Raw genomic sequence first — 24,708 nt, forward strand, 5'->3', positions numbered from 1 at the left:
TTATAATGGAATCGTATTCGGTCCAATAAGGGTCCATGTCATAATACGCGATTATGTTCCAAAATTTTGAAAGTATATCCCTGGCTGTGACAGAAATGGTTGAGTTTTAACTGGAGCACATGCTATTATTGATACTAATAGAAATACCAGGAGTAAAGCAAGGGTTGCTGAGCCAAGTGAGGTCTTGAACTTCTTTTTTGGTATTGGACCATCATCAGACTTCTGGCGCGAATGTATTGATGTTGATGAGTAATGACTTGAAAGCTGATCTGTATTTTCTTTTGGATTGACATCATCATCTTGGATTGGAACTGGAAGTGGAGCCAATCTGTGTATAGCACGATGGAATATCCCAGTAGTTGTTCACACATCTGCCACTCGAACCAGCCCGTCCTGTATAGTTATTACGTTAGTGATACGTCCAAGCGGCCATCGCAAGCTTGGCGTGTTGTCTTCCTTGATTATGACCATCATCCCTAGTTCTGCGTTATGACAACTCTCCTTCCATTTATATCTGTGCTGTAGCTGATTCAGGTAATCACGTGACCATCGCATCGGCGCCAGAACTCATTTTTGAGATGAATTACAAGATTCCATCGAGTAAGTACCCTTGAATCATTTGCTGTGGCTGTGGGATCTACATTGCTAATGAGAGGTTCTCCGATGAGAAAATGGCCAGGCGTAAGAGCGGTTAAATCATTTGGCGAATCGGACAATGGAGTTAAGGGCCTTGAGTTTAAAATAGCTTCAACTTGAGTTGCAGCGGTTTCAAGCTCCTCGTACGTCAATGATGCTCCTGCCAGAGTGTGCTGTAGCAGATGCTTCGATGATTTGACCGCAGCTTCCCATAGACCACCAAAATGTGGTGAACGAGGGGGAATGAAATGGAAGTCACATCCCCTTGTAGCGCATAAAGATGTTATTTTCTCCCTTTCTGTATTGGATTCCATGAAAGACATTAGTTCTGATAGCTAGTTTTTGGCACCCACAAAGTTTGTTGCGTTATCGCAGTATATGTTTTTGCAATGGCCCCTCCTGGCCATGAATCGTTTAAGTGCACCTATGAAACCTTGAGCCGTTAAATAGGTTACCAGCTCCAAATGACAGGCCTTAGTGGAAAAGCAGCAGAAGATTGCAATATACGATTTTTGAGGCCGTTTGCCTCTTATCTTGTAGTGTGTTGATATCGGACCACAAAAGTCAACGCCTTTATTGATGAATGGCCTTGCTGGTTCAATTCTATTTGCAGGCAGATTTATCATTTGTTGTGACAAAAGCTGAGGTGTGGCACGAGCGCATTTGACGCACTTGTGTAGCACTGATCGGGCAAGCGTCTTTCCTTAACAGTCCAAATGCTCTGCCTAGCAATCGAAAGCATGGTTTGTGGCCCAACATGATTGTTGTCCTCGTGAATTTCAACAAATAGCACTTTGGTGAAAGGATGGTTATATGGTATCAATATGGGATGCTTAGCGTCGTATGGCAATGACGATGCTTCTAAACGCCCTCCCACACGAATCAGCCCTTCTTCATCTAAAAAGGGTGTCATTTGGTACTTTACCCACTTATTTGGTACTTTACCCTCGTCCCTCAGATGTCCAATTTCATCCTTAAATTGGCCTTGCTGCATATGCTTGAAGATGTTCTTTTTTGCTTGACTTAGTTCCGCAACTAATAGGGGACCGTTTTTTAGCTTGATGTCTGCCAGCTTCAACTCAATTTCTTCAGCTGACAATTCTTCTTCATTTTTCTTGATTTTGGTTATCATTGCCTTTTTTCTCAGGTTGTGAAGGTACCTTAGGAATTTTTATGGTTGAGGGTAGTTAAAAATTCTTCTCCATTAGGGGATGACTTGTGAACAGTGGCTCCAACGGATAGATTCTCGTCAATTGGTTTGTATTTAGCTGGCCAAATTGAAGCTGCTCCATGCAGAAACTTTGGTCCGTAGAACCAAATGTTGCAATCTTGAAGTCGTTCAGGTGCTATCCCACGTGAAAACACCTCAGCCGGATTTTCCTTTGACGGGACATGATGCCATTGCTGAAGTATTGTATTTTGTTGAATACGTTATACCCGATTAGCAACAAAAATGGGGAGTGAGGTCGATGATGACGAATTGATCTAAGCAAAAACTATTTCTGAGTCTGTCCATAAAAATGTTGCTTCATTATGAATCTTAAGGTCCTTTTGCAAACGAAGCAGGAGCTCAGTTGCAAGACAAGCGGCACATAACTCTAGTCGTGGAATAGTTGCTTGCTGTGCTAATTTTGTTTGTTTTGATGGTGCTACTCTTGATTTAGAACACAATAGTAGTACTGTGATACTGTTGTCACTGTTAACAGATCGGACGTATACTGCTGCTCCATAGGCCTTCTCCGAAGCGTCAGCAAAAATGTGATATTGTATGTTTTTCGGGCTTCTATGAGAAAATATGTGCCTATCGATTTTGATGTTGTTCAGTGATTGTAGGCCTTTACGATATTTGAGCCATGTCGTCTGCATTTCTTGAGGTAATGTTGCGTCCCAGTCAAGCTTCAATTCCCACAGTTTCTGGAGAAATATTTTTGCGACGACCGACACCGGAGCCTTAATCCCCAATGGATCAAATAGATGTGCGATGTCGGAATATGCAGATCGTTTGGTAGCTCGAACCTTCTCAATCCAGGATGTCTTGACACAGAGTTGATCAGATTTTGGCATCCACGTGAGTCCTACTGTCTTGATGTGTTCATCAACATTGCTGCTGAAGTCAAGCTCCGTTTCTCTGTCCTCGAGCAGAATGCCTTTCAAAATAGATGCATGATTAGCGCACCACTTTCTTAACTTAAAACTACCCTGTTGCAAAATTGTTTGCCATTCCGATGGGGTTGTCATCAGCTCGGCAATTTTGTCCGAGCCAGTTAATACGTCATCTACATAAAAGCTTCGTAACAGTGCCGTTGATCCCAATGGAAATCGTTTCTTGTTATCTTGGGCCAATGCTTGAAGGCACTTTGTGGCTAGGTATGATGCTGAAGTGGTGCCGTAGGTAACTGTCTGAAGCTTAAAACACTTCAAGGCATCATTTGAGCTGCTTCTCCACCAAATCAACTGAAACTGCTGATCTTCTTCGTTTATTAGTTCCTGCCGGTAAATCTTTTCGATATCTGTTGTAAACACATATCTTGGCATGCGGAATCGTAGCAGCATTGAAAAGACATCATCTTGAATGGTTGGACCAGTGGAGAGAATATCATAAAGTGACAGGTTTGTGGATGTTTTGGCAGATGCATCAAATACTACTCTTAGCTTAGTAGTGCTGCTGTCTGGCTTTTGAATGCAGTGATGCGGCAAAAAGTAATATGGTTTGGCAATTTGAGAAAGGGATACTTCTTGCATATGACCTAATTGCAGATATTCTTCTATAAATTGTTTGTATAGCTTTTTTAAGTCTGGTGAATTCGCAAGTCTTCGTTCAAGAGCAATAAATCTTCGAAACGCAATATCCTTTGATTCTCCCAAGCAAGTAGGTGCCTCTTTGAAGGGCAACCAAACCACAAATCGACCAATGGAGTCTCTAGTGGTTGTTTGAATGAAGTGAGTCTCGCATCGTTTCTCGGCCTGAGTGAAATTATTGTCTGTAGCTGCAGTTGTTTCTTCTAATCGCCAAAATCTTTCAATCTGTTGATCAAGAGCTTCATCTGCGGTGCAAATTCCGCAAGATGCCATCATAGGGTTGTATGCGTTAGTTGATACCTTGCCTACTGCTATCCATTCAAGGTTGGAAGATCATCTCCTAGGCTTATTTGCCCAACAACCAACGTCGAATAGAAGATTTCAGCACCGATGAATGATTGAATTGTGAGTCAGCCAAAACAAGGTTATTTGGAATATTTCAGGTTGATGTATTGATGGACCGTAATGGCTGTGTTGAAATATTTTTCGGAAGAATATGTGCTTCCACTCGGGTAGAGAATCCGTTGATTTTTGAGCTCATTTCAACGTTAATTCTTCGATGGGACGCCTGCTTGTTTTGACCGATGTCTTCCACACATAACGCCTCATAAGCCTCCCGCAGACCTAATGATTTTGCTAGTTTATCTGTTATTAGATTGACCTGTGATGCAGAATCTAGCAACGCTCGGCATGATATTTGTTTTCCATTTTGGCACTTAAGATGGACAATTGCCGTGCCAAGTATCACGCTTGATGATTTGTGCTGTTTGGGATTGGTGCCGGCTGCGGAAGTGCAAAGACTTGCTGAGTCCGCTGTTGGATTTGTGCTGACATTTTCGAATTTTTGGACCTTGTTGACTCGTCCAAATGAAGAAGTGTGTTGTGCTTCTTTTGGCATTTTGTGCAACATCTGGAAGAACAATTATTTGAGGCATGTCCTGATCTAAGGCATTTTGTGCAGTGCCTTGATTTTTGCACAAGGTTTAGGCGCTGTGATGGGCTAAGTTGCAAAAATTTATCACAGGAGTACAGCTGATGGTTGCCTTTGCAGGAGACGCATGTTGATCTTGTAGCTACTAGTGTCGTATACGCCTTGTCGGGTCTGAACCTTTGGCGTTGCTCTTCTGAAGCTTTTCCTTGGCTTGGCCCTAGTGCCTCTAGGGATTGAAACCGCATCTCTAAGAACGACATGAACACATTCAAGGATGGCAATGCCTTTGGTTACTTGAGTGATTGCTCCCAAAGTGTGAGCGTACTTCTGTCCAGTTTCTTTATCAGAACGCTCATAAGAAGGGGATCCCAATTTGTAGTATCGATGTTGAGACCCTTTAAACTAAGCATGCACTCTTGTGTGGTGTCATGCAACGCCTTAATTGCTTTTGAGCTTTCATTTTGGATTGCAGGTTGCGCCAGTAATCGCTGTACATGCGCAGTTACAAGTAGACGAGGGTTTTCATACCGATCCTTAATTACTTGCCACGCTGCACTATAATTGCTACCGGATGTTGAAAAGTGCCTTATCAGGTTCTCGGCTTCACCCGTTAACGTTTTTTTTTAAATAAAAAAGCTTCTGACAACTCGCTATGTCTTGTTGTATGTATCGACAAGCTCATTGAACAGATCGCTGTATTGTTTAAATTTGATGTAGCTTCCGTCAAATTTGGGTAAGGTTATCTTTGGAAGTTTCATAGCTTGCCTGGGACTAGGAGTCCCAAATGGGAGGAACGATGATGAGCCTTGTATGGTGGTTTCTTCAAGCTTGCTTGTCAATGTAATTATAGCTTCCAAGACTTCATCTTCTAACTTGTAGAACTCATTCATTTCGTATCCATCCTGGGCTGGATTTTCAGAAAGGTCGTTTATCCATAACGATGCATTTCTTCCAGCTCCATCAAGTATTTTTGAAGTGTATTCAACTTTACTGTGCAAAAGGTAGAACTCCAAGTCTCTGTAGTTCTAAGACCGGACAGCAACCGCTGTAGAGATTGTGCGGCTGTTTTTTGTCTTCGTATAATTCTGGCGATTTCTGATATTGACATAACGTCTACAGTTTGTATTTGGCCAATATCTGTTCTGGAGCTTGATTGCTCTTTTAAACTAGCCGCTCCACTAGTTTTCTTTATAGAGTAGGTACAATGGATTCTAGAGTTTGTTTGATTTCCATGTACGCTTTTTTACCTTTTCGAAGGTATTACTTTGTATAGGCCTTTACATATGCTTTTATCTGGTCATGGTTTTTTGAAAACTCCAACCAAAGAGCTTCTAGTGCTTACAATTTTTTTCGCCTTGTAATCGACTGTTTTACGATCAGGGCTGTCTTTACCAATGTCTTTAGCCGTAGCAACTCATCGGTTATGGCTTTTTACCTGGCCACAATAGTGAATACTTGCATTTCCCCCATTTCAGCTATAAAGGGTTGCTTTTGACTGGAAATCTAGGTACTTGTATTTGTGGCACGGCCTCTACAATACAAAATACTGAACGCAAGTTTATGAAGATTTGTACTCTGGAACACCGGAACACTGGATACCTGGAACTCTGGATGCTTGGATCTCTGGTTCGGATCTCTGGATACTGGGATCTTTAGTTCGGATCTCTGGATACTTGGATCTCTGGTTCGGGCAACAAGTGTTTTAGCCCTTGGAATCCTTTATGTCACTTACAATCAAGAGGCTGATGGTGTTCTTTAACACGTTCGGGGTCACCAATGTTTAAGTCGGAACTATTTTACTCCGACTCCTGGAAAGGGTACATAAACCTTGACCAGAATGAAGATATACAAAAAGGAGCTTGTACCTATTGTATGGTGCAGTATAGTGCGAAGTTTGTTGTGAACTATTAATGCCCCTTACCACTGGTGGGCGGAAGCAATAATAACGAATAACACAGAACAACCTTTTGATCGTAAATGATAAATTTTATTAACTTACAATACTATTTATACAATAATTATGCTTACTTAGCTAAATTTACAAACTCCTAAAATACACAAAAATAATATGATACATAAAATATAACAAGAAACATAATATATTTCAGCCAGGTAAGTGCAGGGCATGAATGCAAAAGAAAACTGCTGACTATTGTGAGAAAATTCATTGAGTGTTATTTGAAAGTAAAGCATACAGAAAAGCTGTTGCTGTTGTCATTGATTAAAGAGAGAAGCTGTTGTAGGGTAAATGTTACAAAATGTTGGTATATGATAATCGGATGGATTAAAATATACAGTGGTATTATTATGAATTCTATTTTATATACCAAAATGTACATGCATACATAAAATATATTTATTTGTCCAGATTTGCATAGAAATGACCAGTTCGCATGGCAATGCTGCTCATGACTGGGCTGTTTGGAATTGCATCAATGAGGAAGAGTTTTTAAAACAACAATACTATGCAGGTGAAGTAAGCATTCGACTTGTGGGTTAGTTACTCGGTTAGTTATCAAATAACTATTGTATCGTTCAAGGCGGCAGCGGATACCCTTTACAGCCGTGGCTACTAACACCATACCGAAATGCAACAGGGGGAAGTGCAGAAATACGGTTCAATAATATCCATTCCGTATCTACGAGCCAAATCGAAAAAACTCTTGGAACCTTAAAAGGACGTTGGAGGTACCTATTAAATGAACGGAAACTTAGATTTGACCCCGAAAACGTCACCGGAATTATTAATGTGTGCTGTGCTTTGCATAACGCTTTTCATTTTAGGCTATCATCATACCAAATGACATGTAAGTTTGGTTCGAATACAAAAAGCACACAAGTTGATATAGTTTCAAAGTCAAGCCTCGTCAAAAATATAAAAAATAATATTTAAAATTCATTATACAAAGAAACAATATAAACTAAACATATTTAAAGTTTGTTTTTGATTGCATTTATGTTGTTTATTTCAGCCTTTTAAAATAAAATAAATAAAACTTGAATTATATTTCATTGCAAATTATGTAGGTATATTTAAATAAAATAGGTCTATTAAATTAAAACAATATAGACACATTATGCAACTTAAACATACAAAACTTTCTTAAACTTATTTTTTTTCTTTAATTTATTTTTCTTTAAATTGTTGTTGTATTGAAAATTGACAATAAATTACCATAATACATACAGACTAATGTTTAATATTAAAGATTTAGGAATTCTTAACTTCCCAAAGGAAGAGGTCTTGGGTTCGATCCCTGCCTGTGCCACCTAAGGTTTTATTCACGGGTACTGTCTTGCAAGGAATTGACAAATTCTCCAAGAGTAATTCTTGTCATGAAAAAGTGCTTTCTCAAATTCGGATTCGGCATATAAACTGTAGGTCCTCTCCAGCCCTGCAATTACCTAATTTATTTATTTATAGGAAGTTATTGTAATCGGTCCCATTTTTTGAACTGAAAATTTTGACATTTCTCGACGTTTTAAGGTCAATAGAGTCGAAATAAAAGTATTTTAGAGAGATGTCTGTACGTGTGTACGTTCGCGAAGTTTGTTCGCCGTCTATAGCTCATTAACCAGTATAGATATCGACTTCCAAAAAATTTTGTTATACAGATAAGAATGCAGAAAGATGCTGAAAGGACTCTCAAGAAAATAGCGTCAGTGGTTTTTTACAATAGCAATTTAAAAAAAGTTGAACCCTAAATATCTCAAAAACCAATAACTTTACACTTCAGAATTTTCAGAAAGTAGTTAGCTTATAGCAAGTGTCAAACTACGATCAGAGGCTCATCATAAGTGCATGTGTTAGTTGTTAGTAAACAATAATAAAATTATAGCCTAACACGCACAAAATACAAAACAAAATTAACTATTAACTATTACAAAACAAATAAAATGCACGACTGTGTCGCACGAACTTGCTCTATATGCTAAGAGTTAAAGATATGAATGCCATTTGACTCCTCAAAAACCGGCGCGATTCATCCCAAGACTTTATTTAAGTATAATATTAGAATAACCAGGATGGAAAGTAAATTACCTGAAGATAAAAAAGAGGAAGAATATGTATGTTTAAATTGTAAAGTGATCACCTATTGCTTGTGTAGATGACTGAATCGAATTAAGAATAGTTCATCATAGTTTTGCTTTATGCAGATAGATAGATAAAGACATGTTTATGATGATAACAAATAAATGTTATTAGTAGGTAGAAGGTACTTACAACAATCCAATCACATTCCTTCTTTTCTACAAGTTTTCACGTTCACTTTATTTTTTTTCGTTAAATTTTAAAAGAAACAAGCGTACGACCAAGTACAAGGAATTGCTATTCATGTGTTGTTTACTGTCAGGCTCTTATGCGTTTTAGATTTTAGCTATGAAGTGATACGTAAGCAATAGTTGTAGAGGTTGTACGTAACACCTATACAAGTATAATGTGTATACATACGTTGAAAAAGTGATTCTAATAGAAAATACATATACTCTTTCTGGCCCGTTTCTTAAACTGGTACCAAGTATTTATTCTTTTATAAAGGCGAAGCAAGTAAAACTTGTGTGAAACAACCTTATCCGTAAAGAATAATATTTTAAAATAGATTCTTGATTAAATATATCATACTCGTTAATCCGATACAGTGGCGCTACACGGACGGACATCGTTTGTATTTACAATAGTTTTTGTTATAAAAATACATAAATATGTACCAAATGCATTAATTTGGAAAAAAGATAGGAATGTTATTACTATTTTGTCAAAATAATGCGCTCTTTCGGTCTCATGCACAGTTAAAATAATTTAAAAAAAAACTATTTTAGATTCAAAATTTTACCTGAAAAATAAATTTGTCTTCAAAAATTTAAATGCCATTTTATAAAACAAAAAATCCTTGATTTTTCAATTTTTTTTGAAAATCCTTAGCGTGTTTTTTTTTTTAAATTAATTTTGTATACCTATATAAAATTTTTCAATTTTGTTCTAAAAATATTTTTGTTATGCAGTTGTTTAGTGATTGTAAATATACGTTTTACATTTGAATTTCGTAAAAAAAATTTGACCCGTTTTTGGAGATATAGAATTTTGAAAAAAAAAATCAATATTTTTTTGAAAATCCAAACAATAAAAAATTGTACTTTTGATAATCAAATATTATTAAGGCAATATAAGAGCGTATTCATAAATATTGAAATCAGTTCATAAGTTGCTGAGAAAATTAAAAAAAAAAATAACATTTCTTTAGCGGTACCTTTCCTGAGCAATACAAAAATATGTTTTTCTTATTAAAAGAAGCTAAGTTATAAAGTACAATTTTGGAGAAAATTTAAAAAACATCTATGGGTTTGTTTTTGAGATAATTCGAATTTTCGTTTTTCGACCAACAAAATTGTATGGGGGCCACTGTTAGTTTTAATCTTAAGAATGATCTTAATGAAAAAAACGCCTAACTCGAATCTGCTCAAAACGTTAGCTTCCAAGTTATAACTCAATCGACCCAATGGTTTAGGCTGTAGGAGAGTGGACAGATAGACAAAACAGACCGGACGGAATCGCGGGACCCACTTTTTTCGACTTCTCTACCATCGTAATATCAATAGTTAGTTATATGGAAGTCAATATTTATAAAATCAAATGTGCGCAGGTGATTAGTTCCGCCTCGGTAGTTCGAATGTACACAAGAAAGCAAATAAGGTGCATCAATTTCACCATTAATGAGTTGATGAAAAAATACTTAGTCATTATTAACACGCCTTTGATGGAGAGATTGCATTTGAAGAAGTAGAATACAATGTTCATAGCCGTATTATGCGAATGTGGAATGCCTTGCCACACTCTGTCTTTCCCAGCTATTGCAATATTCAGGAATTCAAAACCAATGTGCACCGACAACGTCTTCAACCCCTCTCTCCCTTTTTTAGTGCTCACACTGTGTCTACATAATAAGGGTAGTTATCCCTTTGAGTGTGCGCTTATTATAAAAAAAAGGTAGATCATAAGGATCATCCCAAGGAAGACCCTTTAGGGCAAAGCATATGAAATTATTTTGAATTGATTCAATACGTTTTCGTAATAGGGAGTCCATACCTGCGAAGCATATTCAAGATGAAGACGAACATGGCAATTATACACAGAAAGAGTTACATAGGGATCATTGAACTCCTTTGCCCAGCGTTTTATAAAACCAAGCATAGAACTTGCCTTCTTAACAATAAAATTAATATGATGTGTAAACTCTAAATTGGAACAGAAATGTACACCTAAATCTTTAAATGTGGAGACACGTCAGAGTTTTTGCTGTGATATACAGTAGTCATTCAAATACGTTACCGATTAGGTTTTTAGTAAAAGTTATCGTCTGGCATTTTAAAGGGTTGAGTGAAAGGCTATTTTTCAAACACCAAGTTTTTGCTGTGATATACAGTAGTCATTCAAATACGTTACCGATTAGGTTTTTAGTAAAAGTTATCGTCTGGCATTTTAAAGGGTTGAGTGAAAGGCTATTTTTCAAACACCAAAATGTGAAACTATCAATGTCGGCTTGTAAAAGAATACGATCATGAGTGGACTTTATTATTTTTATCGTCCGCAAAAATGAGAAGTTCACTTGATTGTAGACATGACGATACATCGTTGATAGATAGACAGAAAAGAGCCAAGATGGGGAACACTAGATTGAGCAACAAAAGGTTTAGAATGACAATTTCTAAATTTTACCTCGTAGGGTCTTAATCAAAGCTAAGAAAAATGGTGGAAAACCAAGACCCTCAAGCTTAAATAAAATAATTCCGTGGCTATGTTGGTCAAAAGTTTTAGAAACGTTAGTTTATACACAGTGAACTTCATTACCTTGTTCTAAAGCGTTTGAACATATGTTTGAGAATGTGAGGAGATTAGTAACGGTTGATCTTTTTTTTCACAAAACCATGTTGCTGTTTGCAAATGATATTTTTAGTAAAAAATGCTACACTTTCACAAGCAACTTGTTTAAATACTTTAGGAATGCAAGAAAGCTTTGCAATGGGCCTGTAGTTGCTTATATCCGACTTGTTACCTTTCTTGCAAATTGGTGTTAGAAATGACTTCTTCCATATACTGGGAAATTTGCCTGTTTTTAGAGAAAGTTTGAATAAAAACGTAAGATCAAGGACCGTACTCTGTAGCATGTTACCACAGCTAGTTTGCGAAAAGGAGTGAAGATTATGAAAATATACTTCATCATCTTCTTCAGGGCTATAAACAAAAGACTCCCGGAAATTTGTTGTGAAAGCGTTACAGATATCAACAGTTTTATCTAACGAAAGGTTCTTGTAAGTGAAGTTAACTGGAAAGCCATCTGATTTTTTCTTTGAGTTTACGAAATTCCAAAATTTTGTAGGATTCTCTTTGAAAGAGGTGCCCATATCAGTAACATAACAAACATATACAAAATTAGAAAGGGACTTTAATTGATTAAAGAGTTCAATATAAAAAGAGAAGTTGATTGGAGACAGAGTTTTGAGATACGTTTTCCATGCCTTATTTCTTTTGTTACGCAGTAAACTCAATTCTTTCGTGTACCAAGGATGGCTAAAGTTTGTATTTCTTGATTTCTTTATGAGTTTTTTTCAAAGAATAATTAAGAATCTTATAAAAAGTTGAAACTGCTTCCTCAATGTTAGAAAATGCTAGTGTTTCAGCAATTCCAGAAATGGTTAAATCTTCAGACAACTGCTGGAAATTGGCTCTTCTGAAATCAAAATTATATAAGCAATCAGAGGAATTACTGTGTTCAGTTATGTGATTATTTAAGTAAAAAAAATGTCCAAAGGGGGTGATATCTGTCAATATTAGTAATTCCTGATCTAGATTTTAGAACAAGGGTACTAATAGCGTCAGAAGAAAAGACTAAATCGAGGATTCGATTTTTTGAGTTTTTAATACAGCTTGTTTGCTGTAAGTCAGTAAGAAGGACTTTATCGGGAAGAGGTAAATAGTTCCATTTGTGAAGAAGAAGGAGAGGCTTCAAGGCAGGATTCGTCTTCGGATGGAATCCAGTCAATGTGTGGTAAATTAAAATCATCTAGAAGTAAAATATTGATGTCAGAGGTGGACAAATTTATAAGATAGTCTAATGCTAAGGAGGAATGTAAACGTTTAAAATGAAAAAAAGTCTTAGTCTGTATCATTATCTTTACACATACCAGTTCAATTGATAATTCAAATGGAAAAGATACAGAAGAAGAGAAATGTGTATTTTTTACCGCTATGAGAACACCGCCACCTAAATCCTTTGCATTACCAACATGACGATCGTTTCTGTAAACTTCGAACTCTTGACTGAAAAGTTCTGTGTCAGAAGAGCTTGAACTAAGCCACGTTTCTGTCAAAACGAGTACGTCGTGTGAAAATGATTGGGAGTTAAGAAAAATGTCAGCAGTCTTGCTACGAAGTCCCTTACGTTTTTTGGTAGAAGAGCGCAAGCCTGTTAAGTTTTTTGACTTGGTTTTCAAAGAAACACCCTGTTTTTGACTTTGAGTGAATTCTTTGACTAAAGTCTCTGCGGGCCATATATTTGGGTTGCAAATAGAATCGAAGTAAGTGGGATTCGTTATTAATTTAAAAGAAGAAACAAAGCTTTTTGGTTTACTGATCTTAGTACACCTATATCTTCTGGCGTTGTAACTGTGTCTAGACGAGATATAAAAATTATGGTTTCGAGACAGCTTTGATAGGGATGAAGTTGTTTATTACAGTCAATAACGGAGTCACTATGGAAAGCTAAATCTGAGACAAACATTTGAGGTATATGGGGAGTTCCGGTGGGATCTGTAGGTATTGGGGTGATGTTGACATTTGTTCTTTTTGACGGTGGGGTAGAATTTCTAGCAAGTTCAGAGTTTTCTCGGCTTCTTTTCTTAGACTTTTTCTTTTGTGTCAGGTACACTTTCTGCGTTATTAACGTCAGAACCTGATTGTTTTATGTTTTAGAAATAAAGAGATTAACCTTTGTGTTTTATTCTTTGGCATCTGGTATCTGACTGGAAACTTATTTGCTAATACAATTATACAATTATAAATCTGCTTGTGCAGGGATGTATACTTTCCTATTACATGCTTTTTTTTTAAATTAACATTGATTAGATAAACCTAATCAAAGCCATAACGATTTGGTGGTCTAACACTTCTTCCACTTCTTGTCACATATGGAACATTTTGAGTTACATTACTTTGATTTACATTATTTTGATTTACATTATTTTGATTTACATTATTTTGATTTACATCTTCTATTGAACTGTTTACATTAGAATCATCAAGAACAATATTATCATTATTCGATACATCATTATCAAATGAACGATTACAATTATCACTATTTGCAATGGGTACTAAACTGTTAAATAGTGACTCTTCTGTTAGAACCTCACTAGGATTGAAGTCCACATTTCTTGATGTTACAATAAAACGTCTATTTCTACGGTAATAATTATTATAATTGTCCCTAATTATGTAAGATCTATCGTTAACTTTACGAACTATTTCTCCATAAACCCATTCTTTTCCGTCTTTCTTAAACATAATTTTTGTGCCGTCATTAAATATTGCCAAATCTTTTGCATTCCGATCAAAATAAAATGTTTGTGTTTTTTGTTTTACAGCCATCTTATTCTGCACAACGTTTTCTGCGATGTTTTTTCTTACCAACAGATTTTCATCTATTGGCAAACGGCTTTTAATTAATCGGCCGAGGAACAATTGTGATGGTGACAAGCCCATACTAGCTACAGGTGTTGTATTGTATTCGAGTAGTCGATATTGAAAATCATTCATATCCCCCGTAAACAATGGCAACAGCCTTTTCAGCCAAACCGTTACTTTGAGGATATCTTGGGCTCGATAATTTTTGGTGTTATATTTACTTTATTGCAATATACTTCAAATTCACGTGAATTGAACGGAATGTTGTCACTTTTGATTTCAGTTGGATAGCCGTATTCACAAAATATGCGTTCGAAAACATTTATTACATGACGAATGGACTTTTCTCTAAGCTCTTGTGAGCTTAGAGAAAAGTCCATTCACGAATATGCATCTATGAGAACAATGACATATTTTCCTGCATATTCATAAATATCTGTTAACACTTTTTGAAACGGATATTGGGCTGGCGTTTCTTGAATTAATGACTCCTTTTGATTATTTCTTGTGAATTTTTCAAAAACCTTGCAACACTTAACAAGTTCAGTAATGTCCGTAGACATTCCAGGCCAGAAAAATTGCAAACGAGCACGAGACAGTGTCTTTTCAATGCCCAAATGTGGATTATGAAGCCACTTGCTGATTTTGCTTTGGATTTCCGTTGGAACAACCAAACAATGATTTTTAAACAAGATGCCATTCTCAACGTGCAACTCATCTCGATATTTGTGGAACCGTTTCCACATATTTTACTATGTGACTGTATTTGTCATCTTTTTTTAAGGTAGTTTTATAATTTTCAAAATTGTCTTTGGACATACATGCTTTCCTTATGACTGAGTGAATAACCATTGACATTTCACTGTCAAACTCTTTTGAATCGGATAATGGTGCTCTAGAAAGACAGTCAGCAACCAGCATTTCCTTACCAGTCTTATATGTGATTGTCATGCTTGGATATTTAAGCAACATTAAAAACATTCGCTGTAAGCGAGGTGTGATATCATCAATGTCACGTTTCATAAGATTTTCTAGCGGTTTATGGTCTGAATCGACATTGAACTCTCGTCCATACACATAATGATGAAACTTTTTACACGCAAACACAATTGCCAATAGTTCTTTTTCAATCTGAGCCCAGCGTTGCTCGGTTTTAGACAGTGTTCTTGATGCATACACCACTGGAATGTTATTCTGCAGCAAGACACTTCCCAGCCCATCCTTTGAGCTCTCAGTTTGTATAGTCACTGGCAGTTTTGGTTAAAATTGCCAACACTGGTTTATTAGTTATAATAGTCAACAGTAAAAAGAGGAATGCCTCTGGTGGAATGAAGTCGCTCAAGCGTGCACTTTAAAAATAATCGTCGTTCGGATAGAACGCCCCGAAAATTAAATTGTTGGTCAAAGACATAGCTCTTGCAATGTGACCTCGAACTAGTTTTATCACGAAATTGTCAATTCTGTTGATTCGAGCCCCGTTGTATAGGACCTCGTTGGAATAGTAATGCATGTAGGAAAATTCGGCTGTTCAGTATAAGCCAGCACAGCGTCGTAAACACTGCCGCTCGAACACCCGAAACTTCTACATCTGGGAAGGGCAACGTTGAACCACACAGGACAACCATAAACAATCATTGGCCGTATGAGGGCCATGTAGCAAATTACCTTTACTCTGGGGTCAAGCCGACTGCTAAAAAACAGCCGTTTCGTCAGAGCTAAGGCTCCTCTAGCCCTGGTCAGAGCAGCATTTATATGTCTGTCGAAATACAGATACTGATCTAACCAGATACCGAGGTACTTCACTACAGTTTTGCTCGCCAATGGGTTGGGTGCCCGTGAAAATCAACGATAACCATCTTGCGCCAATTCTTGTACGTATCCCTCGTGACCCTAGCCAACGTAGTCCGGAACAGAATTGTCTCCGACTTCTGGACATTTATTTTCAGTTTCCAGCTGTCGCAATATCACTGAATCTTGTCGAAATCACGCTGCAAGAGAATTCTAATAACCACAACCTTTCGGGCCGACCCTCTAACCATACGGTGTCAAAGGTCTTTTCCAAATCAACCAGAGCAGCACCTGTGCATTGTTGTTTTGATTTATTCCATTGGATATCAGAAACGAGTTTAGAAGCAGCATGAATTGTGTCATGACCCGCCTTGAACCCGAACTGATTAACCGGAATTATTTTGTTGTCCGCAGCCCACTTAGTCAGAGCCCTATTGATGATCTTTTCGAAAACTTTGCTGATGCTCAGAAGAAGACTTATCGACCGGAGATTTGATGGTTGGAGTTGTCCTTTCCCTTTTTCTGGAGAGGATGAACAACGGCGGTCTTCCAATGCACTGGATAATAGGCATTATTCAACTGTCTGTAAGCAATTTCGAGGGTGATTACCCACTTTGTCTGCTACTGTCAGTCTTGTGTCGTACAGCAAAAGATCCAGAAAGGAGCCGCTTCTTGTATGTGATGGATTTTCAGTAGATAGCAGGTCGACGCCATATTCAACGCTGTAAAGATTCATCAAATTAAAAAGATGATTACCTCTGGGATTACTATGTTGATTTCACCAATCTTCATGTTTTGTGTTCAAATCACCGGCCAAGATGAAATAGTTTAAGTTCCCTAAAAAGAATCTCGAGTTCTGAAGCAAAGTAAGTAACCCGCGGAGCTCCAGCCGCATAAGCCGCAATCATATGCATCCGATTCCCTTGGGTGAGAGGGATGCATACAACGCAAACTTTTAGCGTCTTGAGCTTTCGCAATTCATTGTTGTATATGACTTTATAATTAATGCCTTTTCGTATTAAGAGAACGACACCGCCCCCTGAGTGGAGTTGGGCCGGTCTCTTCTTACGATATTGTAATTTTTATGAGTCAATTTGTGTTTGTGGTTTAGCTTGGTTTTGCTAGCCATAAACACATCAGTCTGTAGTCTTTCAACAATTGGAAAATGTTGGCTCTTCGTTCAATCCTAATCATTGAATTTACATTCCGGCTAGGACTTTCAGGTGCGTCTCCGGCGCGTCTGGTCTAAATTGCGCCAGGCCAGGCAACAAAGAGTTGAGATGATCTACCCTTTTGCCTCGCTCCTGCATCTGACTTTGTAGCCCTGTTAGTTGACCTTGAATACTCAACAACAAGGCCACAATGTCAGGCTGCACCTCTGGTACCTTAGGCACAGGGGCCTTTGGGGCAACCGTTTTTGGAGTCTGTCTCGTGTTCCCATTCCCTGAAACAACTGTTCGACTTCCTTCGGCTTTCTGACTGGCCTATTTTTGCTTTATTTGTTGGACTTTAAGGCAAGCCCTATAGTTAGCCGGGTGCCCTTGGTTTTCACAAAGTGACAAATCGTCAACCCGCTCATTCCCCAGCTTGCATTCTCCTTCGTTGTGGGTTTCTGCAGGTTATTGCAGTTGGCTTTGGCATGGCCAAACCTCTGGCAGTTTGTACTTTGTTGAATATCGTCGTGCCCTTTTAATGTGTCCCAGTGTATAGTTATTATATAGTTGGGCGATAATAAACCGAGGAATATTGTCAGCCTATAACCCCCTCGTCTGGACTTCACCGTAGTGAAAGGCTTGACCCCGATAAAATCGAGATCGTCAGTGGCTTTTTGACGGAGCTCAGCTAAGAACTCCTCCGGTTCCGTGCTGGAACCTATGCCCTTCAGAAGGACCGTCTTAAATTTCTCACTTTTAGGCACTTCTCACAATTCAGCTGTGGCACCATCTTTTAGCAACTTTTTTACTAACTTGTATTCGGCCAGTGAGAAACACTGGACCGAATAATTGTTCTCTTTTTCATTTAAAATTTGTATGAGAAATTTGTCCTTAGTGGCCGACTTACATATCTGTTTAATGTACTGTATGTCAACCTATGGGTCCTAATGGGTGGTATTTTTTCTTTCTTAGCCTGTGGTTGTTTCTGGTGTTGCTGCTGCTGCTGTTTCTGCAGTTTCTGCTTCTGCTGTTTCTGCTTCTGCTGTTTCTGCTGCTGTTGTTGCTGTAGGATTGCTTGTTGCTGCGGCTGTTTTGGCTGTTCTTGTAGCATTTGTTTGACTTTTGTTGAGGTTGTTGGACCCTCAACAATTGGGCCTGCTGTTGTTAGCGGTGCCTTTTTAAAATGCTCCGCTATTGAGATTTTAGAAGCAGGCTTGCTTTGTGGATGTTGCTGATGTGGTTGTTGTTGCTGTTGTTTTAGTTGCTTCTGTTTTAGGTGCAGTAGCCGTTGCGCTGCCTCTTGTTGTCGGCGGGCCTCTTGCTTCTGCTTAAGTTGACTGAGGAGCGGCTTCATTTCCTCCTTCAGTTTCTTCAAGCTTTCTTCAAATTCACTGATGACTACCTGTTTAGATTGCAGGGCCTGTACCAGTGTATTTTCTTTTTGGAGGATTTGGTCAACATCCACCTCCAACGCCTTTTTTGTCGACGGATCTGGCTTTGTTAAGCTCTCAGGTCTGTTTTTCGGCGACCTATACCGCCCTTCTCCTCCGTCAGAGACGTACACGAGGGTCTCCGCATCGTCACCCTCAGAGACTTCACTCTCTGACGTCACCCCTGTGACGGCTGCGGCAGCGGCAGCTTTCCTTTCAAGGCTGCTCGCTTAGCTGCATTTGGTCGCTTTACTAGGTTAGGTGTCTGTCTTTTCCTTTTCACAGATGATTGCGGATCCGATGTGTAACCTGATATTACTGTCTTTTGCGATACCGCTGCTGGAACTGTTCTATCATCACCCGATGTGTCAAAGAGGTATCTTTCGATACCCCTCGAAACACAGAAGGTGGAATCAATTTAGTCAAACAAAGAAAGTAGGGGAAAATCAAATATGAAAAAATTGAAAACAAAAAGCACTCACACATGGACAAGGGAACACTTTGGAAAAAAAAACAAAAATACTGAACACCTTACCGGGAAGAACCTTAGTTTTAAATAAAATATCACAAAATTCAAGAAAATTGAAATTGAAATTGATTAACGCTAGAGAATTTAATTAAATTTTATATTATATATTGTAATGCGATCCCAAACAAATGTATATTTGGAAAATTCCAATTAACGGTTTATAAATCAAAACATACACAACACAAAATATTTGTCACCTCGAATTGAAATAAGAATAACGTTTTTAACATCTGGTAAAAATTTGAGAAAAATCGAAATTACAGTTTTTTTTATAAATATAAAAAAAATTAAATTAAGGCTTCAAAATAATTTTATATTATAGTGAATATTGTTTCTAATATTCGGAAAAATCGAATTGGCAGTTTCCTTAATTAATAAAAGTGTTAAATTAAATATTTAAAGAATATTATATAAAACTACTTTGCTTTAATTCACTCCTCTTGAAATATTGTTTTTAGTTTTAATCAAATCAAAGCTTATTTACTTTTCATTGTTGCTATGTAATTAAATAATAATACTTCTTATCTTCAGTCAATACAAATCTTTTGTTCAGTAAATATTCAATTACAATTCAATTCATTGTTGTATATGACTTTATAATTAATGCCTTTTCGTATAAAGAGAACGACACCGCCCCTTGAGTGGAGTTGGGCCGGTCTCTTCGTACGATATTGTAATTTTTATGAGTCAATTTGTGTTTGTGGTTTAGCTTGGTTTTGCTAGCCATAAACACATCAGTCTGTAGTCTTTCAACAATTGGAAAATGTTGGCTCTTCGCTCAATCCTAATCATTGAATTTACATTCCGGCTAGGACTTTCAGGCGCGTCTCCGGCGCGTCTGGTCTAAATTGCGCCAGGCCAGGCAACAAAGAGTTGAGATGATCTACCCTTTTGCCTCGCTCCTGCATCTGACTTTGTAGCCCTGTTAGTTGACCTTGAATACTCAACAACAAGGCCACAATGTCAGGCTGCACCTCTGGTACCTTAGGCACAGGGGCCTTTGGGGCAACCGTTTTTGGAGTCTGTCTCGTGTTCCCATTCCCTGAAACAACTGTTCGACTTCCTTCGGCTTTCTGACTGGCCTATTTTTGCTTTATTTGTTGGACTTTAAGGCAAGCCCTATAGTTAGCCGGGTGCCCTTGGTTTTCACAAAGTGACAAATCGTCAACCCGCTCATTCCCCAGCTTGCATTCTCCTTCGTTGTGGGTTTCTGCAGGTTATTGCAGTTGGCTTTGGCATGGCCAAACCTCTGGCAGTTTGTACTTTGTTGAATATCGTCGTGCCCTTTTAATGTGTCCCAGTGTATAGTTTGATTTTCGAGAGATTCTATTCTCTCCACACTATCAAAACTGCTTTGGGCGATAATAAACCGAGGAATATTGTCAGCCTATAACCCCCTCGTCTGGACTTCACCGTAGTGAAAGGCTTGACCCCGATAAAATCGAGATCGTCAGTGGCTTTTTGACGGAGCTCAGCTAAGAACTCCTCCGGTTCCGTGCTGGAACCTATGCCCTTCAGAAGGACCGTCTTAAATTTCTCACTTTTAGGCACTTCTCACAATTCAGCTGTGGCACCATCTTTTAGCAACTTTTTTACTAAGTTGTATTCGGCCAGTGAGAAACACTGGACTGAATAATTGTTCTCTTTTTCATTTAAAATTTGTATGAGAAATTTGTCCTTAGTGGCCGACTTACATATCTGTTTAATGTACTGTATGTCAACCTTATGGGTCCTAATGGGTGGTATTTTTTCTTTCTTAGCCTGTGGTTGTTTCTGGTGTTGCTGCTGCTGCTGTTTCTGCAGTTTCTGCTTCTGCTGTTTCTGCTGCTGTTGTTGCTGTAGGATTGCTTGTTGCTGCGGCTGTTTTGTTAAGGCTTCAAAATAATTTTATATTATAGTGAATATTGTTTCTAATATTCGGAAAAATCGAATTGGCAGTTTCCTTAATTAATAAAAGTGTTAAATTAAATATTTAAAGAATATTATATAAAACTACTTTGCTTTAATTCATTCCTCTTGAAATATTGTTTTTAGTTTTAATCAAATCAAAGCTTATTTACTTTTCATTGTTGCTATGTAATTAAATAATAATACTTCTTATCTTCAGTCAATACAAATCTTTTGTTCAGTAAACATCGAAGTATAAGTTATTTTACTTCTATCATGTTATGGGCCCAGACGTTCTGAATTGGAAAATTCTAGAAAATGAATTGGAAAATTTGTATCTCTTTGTTTTAAATACATTTATTTTCGTTTAGTATGTCTGGATCTACATATGTTAAGCATTGAAAATCCGGATGCAACCAATTACGCTAGCTGGAAGATTCAAATGAGAAGCATTTTAATTTTTCAAGAATTATGGCCGTATGTTTCTGGACAAAAGTTGAAGCCCGAAGATGAAGGTGAAGCTGCTAAATGGATGAGCCTGGACGAAAAGGCTCTTTCTTTGATTTTTCTGAGCATGAAATCGACCGAACTGATTCATGTGAAAAATTGCAAGACTTCAAGGGAGGCGTGGATTCGTTTGTGCGAAATTTTTCAACTCTCAGGACCTTCAATCAAAATAAGCCTTTTCCAGAAGCTTTTAATGTGCAAGATGACTAGAACCATGTCAATGTCCGATTATCTGAAGGAGTTTTACAGCATTTTAGAAAGGCTGAGGGAAATCCAAGTCGATATTCCAGAGGAACTTCTGGCAATCATATTGCTTTGTAGTTTGCCTGATCGTTTTGATAATGTTGTTGTTGCGATGAAAAGCAGAGATGAGATGCCATCACTTTCGGTGCTCAAGGCAAAATTATTACGAGAAGATTCAAGGAAGCTTGAAAAGGAATCAGAAAATTGTGACAATTTAGCAGAACAAAATAAAAGCAATTTCAAATCATCAAAGGGCAAGAAAGGTGTTAAATGTTTTTCATGCGGGAAAATTGGCCATTTGCATCAAAATGCCCTGAAAAGCAAAATGAACGACACAAGCAGAAATCGGCTTCTTCGTTTGGGCTTTTCAATGTTAAAGAGTCGATTGACAATTTTGGAGAATGGTGCCTTGACAGTAGTGCAACATCGCATATGTGTTCTAAAAAAAGCATGTTTTCAGAGTTGAAGCTAGATATTACTCAAAAGATCTATTTTGCCGACGACAAATTCCTGATGGCATAGGAAATGTTCATCTGCAACTAGAGACCGGTAGTATTGATTTACTAAATGTAATCTATGTTCCAGAACTGAAAGGTAATTTCATACATATCTGTGACAAAATTTACTCGCAACCATCGTACATGTGAGTTCGTTGGTACCAACGCTTTGATAAAGAACTCTAAAGGTAACGTAGTGATGAAAGCCATTCAGATTGGTGGTGTTTATGTGGTAAAACCGAACATTTTTGTAAATGCGCAAAATTATTGCCAGCAATGATTTTAAATGCATTATCTGTGCTAAGGGGAAGATAACAACGAAACCGTTTCCAAAACAGGCAATAACAAGGAGTGTTAATATGTTGGATGTTATTCACAGTGACATATGTATGTGGACCGATGCAAGTTACTTCATCTGGAGGAGCTAGATACTTCGTCACTTTCATCGACGACAAAAGCAGAATGTTTTTATTTATTTTATGGGGAGTCGTGAAGAATTTTTTGATGTCTTCAGAAAATTCAAGCAGATCAAAATCTTACGAAGTGCCGAATTTTCATCCTTTTTAGAAGCTCATTATATCCACCGAAAATTGACAGTTCAATACTCGCCACAGCAAAATGGAGACGCTGAGAGGGCGAACCGTTCCCTTGTTGAAATGGACAGATGTTTAATTCTTAACTCAAAGCCTCCAGAGTATCTTTGGGGAGAAGCAACAGGTCCATTCAAAAAGTCTACAAGATGTTACACCATTTGAGAGCTGGTACGGAAGAAAACACAACGAGTCTTTGGTTCTAAGGCTATTGTTTTGAACAAAAGACCAGGTAAATCTAAATTTCAAGCAAAGGGCGTAGAACTGATCATGGTAGGTTATTATGAAGAGTCTAAGGCTTATAGGTTGTTTGATTCAAAGACAAGAAAGGTGGTTAAGGATCGTAATGTTGTTTTTTATGAAGACACTAACGTTTCAGTTGAAGATAAAACCGAAGATGACTTCATTATTTTGAAGAGGAATCCTTCGCTGCCGAACCTAATTCGAGAATAAGTCAAGCATCAGAATCAGAAAACATCCCAGACGTCCCTCAAGAATAAAGAAACCCCGATTCAAACTCTACAATTGGTCCAAGCCGTCCAACACTGATCAGAACTGGAAGACCCGGGCAACCAAGAAAAGAGTACAATGTGAACGAAACTTTAAACTCAATCCAAGAAAAAATTCCCACAAATGTCGCAGAAGCATTCAAGAGTCAAAAAGTGGATGAATGGAATTCTGCAATGAAGAATATGATGCGTTAGTTTTAAATGGTACCTGGGATTTGGTTGACCTTCCTAAGAACTGTAAGACCATAGGCAATATATGGATCTTTAACATTAAGAAGAATTCAGACGGTTCAATCGAAAGGTATAAATGTAGACTAGTCTCTAAAGGTTGTTCACAGAAATACCAAGTAGAGTATTTTGAAACTTATTCACCTGTTATAAGACATTCTAGCATTCGTTTGATCCTTGCACTCGCTATTGAGTATAAGCTTTCGCTTCACCACGTGGATGTTAAAACTGCATACCTTCATGGTGTTTTGCAGGAGGAGTTTTATATGAAACAACCAGAAGGTTTCGAAGATGCCAAAGATTCAAACAAGGTCTGCAAGTCGAAGAAATCCATCTATGGTCTGAAACAATCTGGAAGAGAATGGAACAAAAGGCTGAATGAAGTTCTTCTCAGGATTGAATTCCAAAGATGTGTTTCTGACAGTTGCATTTATATGAAAATAAAAGAAGATGAAATCAACATCATAGGTGTGTATGTAGATGACATCATTTTGGCATAATACATTCATGGAATCAATTAAAGAACAAATTGATTCAGAGTTTGACATCGTTGACATAGGACCTTTGAAATATTATCTTGGTACTGAAATTGAAAGAGAAGGGGACAGAGACTCGATAAGTATTTCTCAAGAAATATATATAAGGATTTTTTAAGAGATTTGGTTATGGAAACTACTTGGAAATGTTATACACCGTTAGATCCTGGAACGAAACTGAAAAGAGTACAGAAGTAACCACCGAAAAAGTTGACCAAAAATTCTATCAGATGTACTTGTCTACCGCTACCAGACCTGACATAACCCACTCGGTGAGTAAATTAGCTCAATTTAACTCAAACCCAAGTAGAGACCATTTAAGTGCCCTTAACCAGCTGATTCGATATATTTCAACCACATTAACATACAAATTAAACTTTAAGAAGACTTTTAAGAATCGTATCTATAGCTTATGTTGACGCTGATTGGGCAAACAATACAGATGACAGGAAGTCGTACACCGGCTTTACTTTTATTTTTGCTGGAGGAGCAATAACTTGGCAATCGAAAAAACAAACGGCTTTAGCATTAAGCAGCACTGAAGCAGAATATATTGCGATTTCACAATGCAGTAGAGAAGCGCTTTAACTTAGAAGTTTAATGTCAAAACTTGGATTTGACGAACTAATCGATGACTCAACAACAATTTTCAACCACAACTTGGGAGTGCAACAACTTGTCAAAAATCCAATTCATCATCCGAGGACAAAAAACATTGACATTGCGTATCACTTCGTAAGAGGTCTGTATGAAGATGGAGTAATT

At 37.7% G+C, this 24,708-nt stretch overlaps 3 protein-coding genes across 3 annotated transcripts; all 3 read right to left on the reverse strand.

Moving 5' to 3' along the window:
- Positions 1 to 530: 530 nt before the first annotated feature.
- Positions 531 to 959, reverse strand: LOC129945070 (uncharacterized). Its single transcript, XM_056054730.1, has one exon. The coding sequence runs from the start codon at positions 957 to 959 to the stop codon at positions 531 to 533; it is 429 nt and encodes a 142-aa protein (XP_055910705.1).
- A 1,162-nt stretch (positions 960 to 2,121) lies between these two features.
- LOC129945071 (uncharacterized) lies at positions 2,122 to 3,708 on the reverse strand. The gene has a single exon (XM_056054731.1). The coding sequence runs from the start codon at positions 3,706 to 3,708 to the stop codon at positions 2,122 to 2,124; it is 1,587 nt and encodes a 528-aa protein (XP_055910706.1).
- Positions 3,709 to 5,924: 2,216 nt separating this feature from the next.
- Positions 5,925 to 18,341, reverse strand: LOC129945072 (probable serine/threonine-protein kinase DDB_G0267686). Its single transcript, XM_056054733.1, has 3 exons — positions 17,983 to 18,341; positions 13,629 to 13,821; positions 5,925 to 6,047 (listed from the first exon to the last, which is right to left on the reverse strand). The coding sequence occupies exons 1-3, from the start codon at positions 18,339 to 18,341 to the stop codon at positions 5,925 to 5,927; spliced, it is 675 nt and encodes a 224-aa protein (XP_055910708.1).
- Between the last annotated feature and the right edge of the window lie 6,367 nt (positions 18,342 to 24,708).

This window comes from Eupeodes corollae, chromosome 2, assembly GCF_945859685.1.
Source record: "Eupeodes corollae chromosome 2, idEupCoro1.1, whole genome shotgun sequence".
Lineage (NCBI taxonomy): Eukaryota > Metazoa > Arthropoda > Insecta > Diptera > Syrphidae > Eupeodes > Eupeodes corollae.

Excerpts from the sequence above, each read along its gene's own strand:
- LOC129945070 (XM_056054730.1), bottom strand. The coding sequence starts at position 959 with ATGTCTTTCATGGAATCCAATACAGAAAGGGAGAAAATAACATCTTTA.
- LOC129945071 (XM_056054731.1), bottom strand. The coding sequence starts at position 3,708 with ATGGCATCTTGCGGAATTTGCACCGCAGATGAAGCTCTTGATCAACAG.
- LOC129945072 (XM_056054733.1), bottom strand. The coding sequence starts at position 18,341 with ATGAAGCCGCTCCTCAGTCAACTTAAGCAGAAGCAAGAGGCCCGCCGA. Across the intron at positions 13,822-17,982 it reads CTGCAGAAACAGCAGCAGCA|AAATAGACGTTTTATTGTAA; the intron begins GCAACACCAGAA and ends TTATTACCGTAG. Across the intron at positions 6,048-13,628 it reads TAAACAGTTCAATAGAAGAT|AGATCCAAGTATCCAGAGAT; the intron begins GTAAATCAAAAT and ends TGCCCGAACCAG.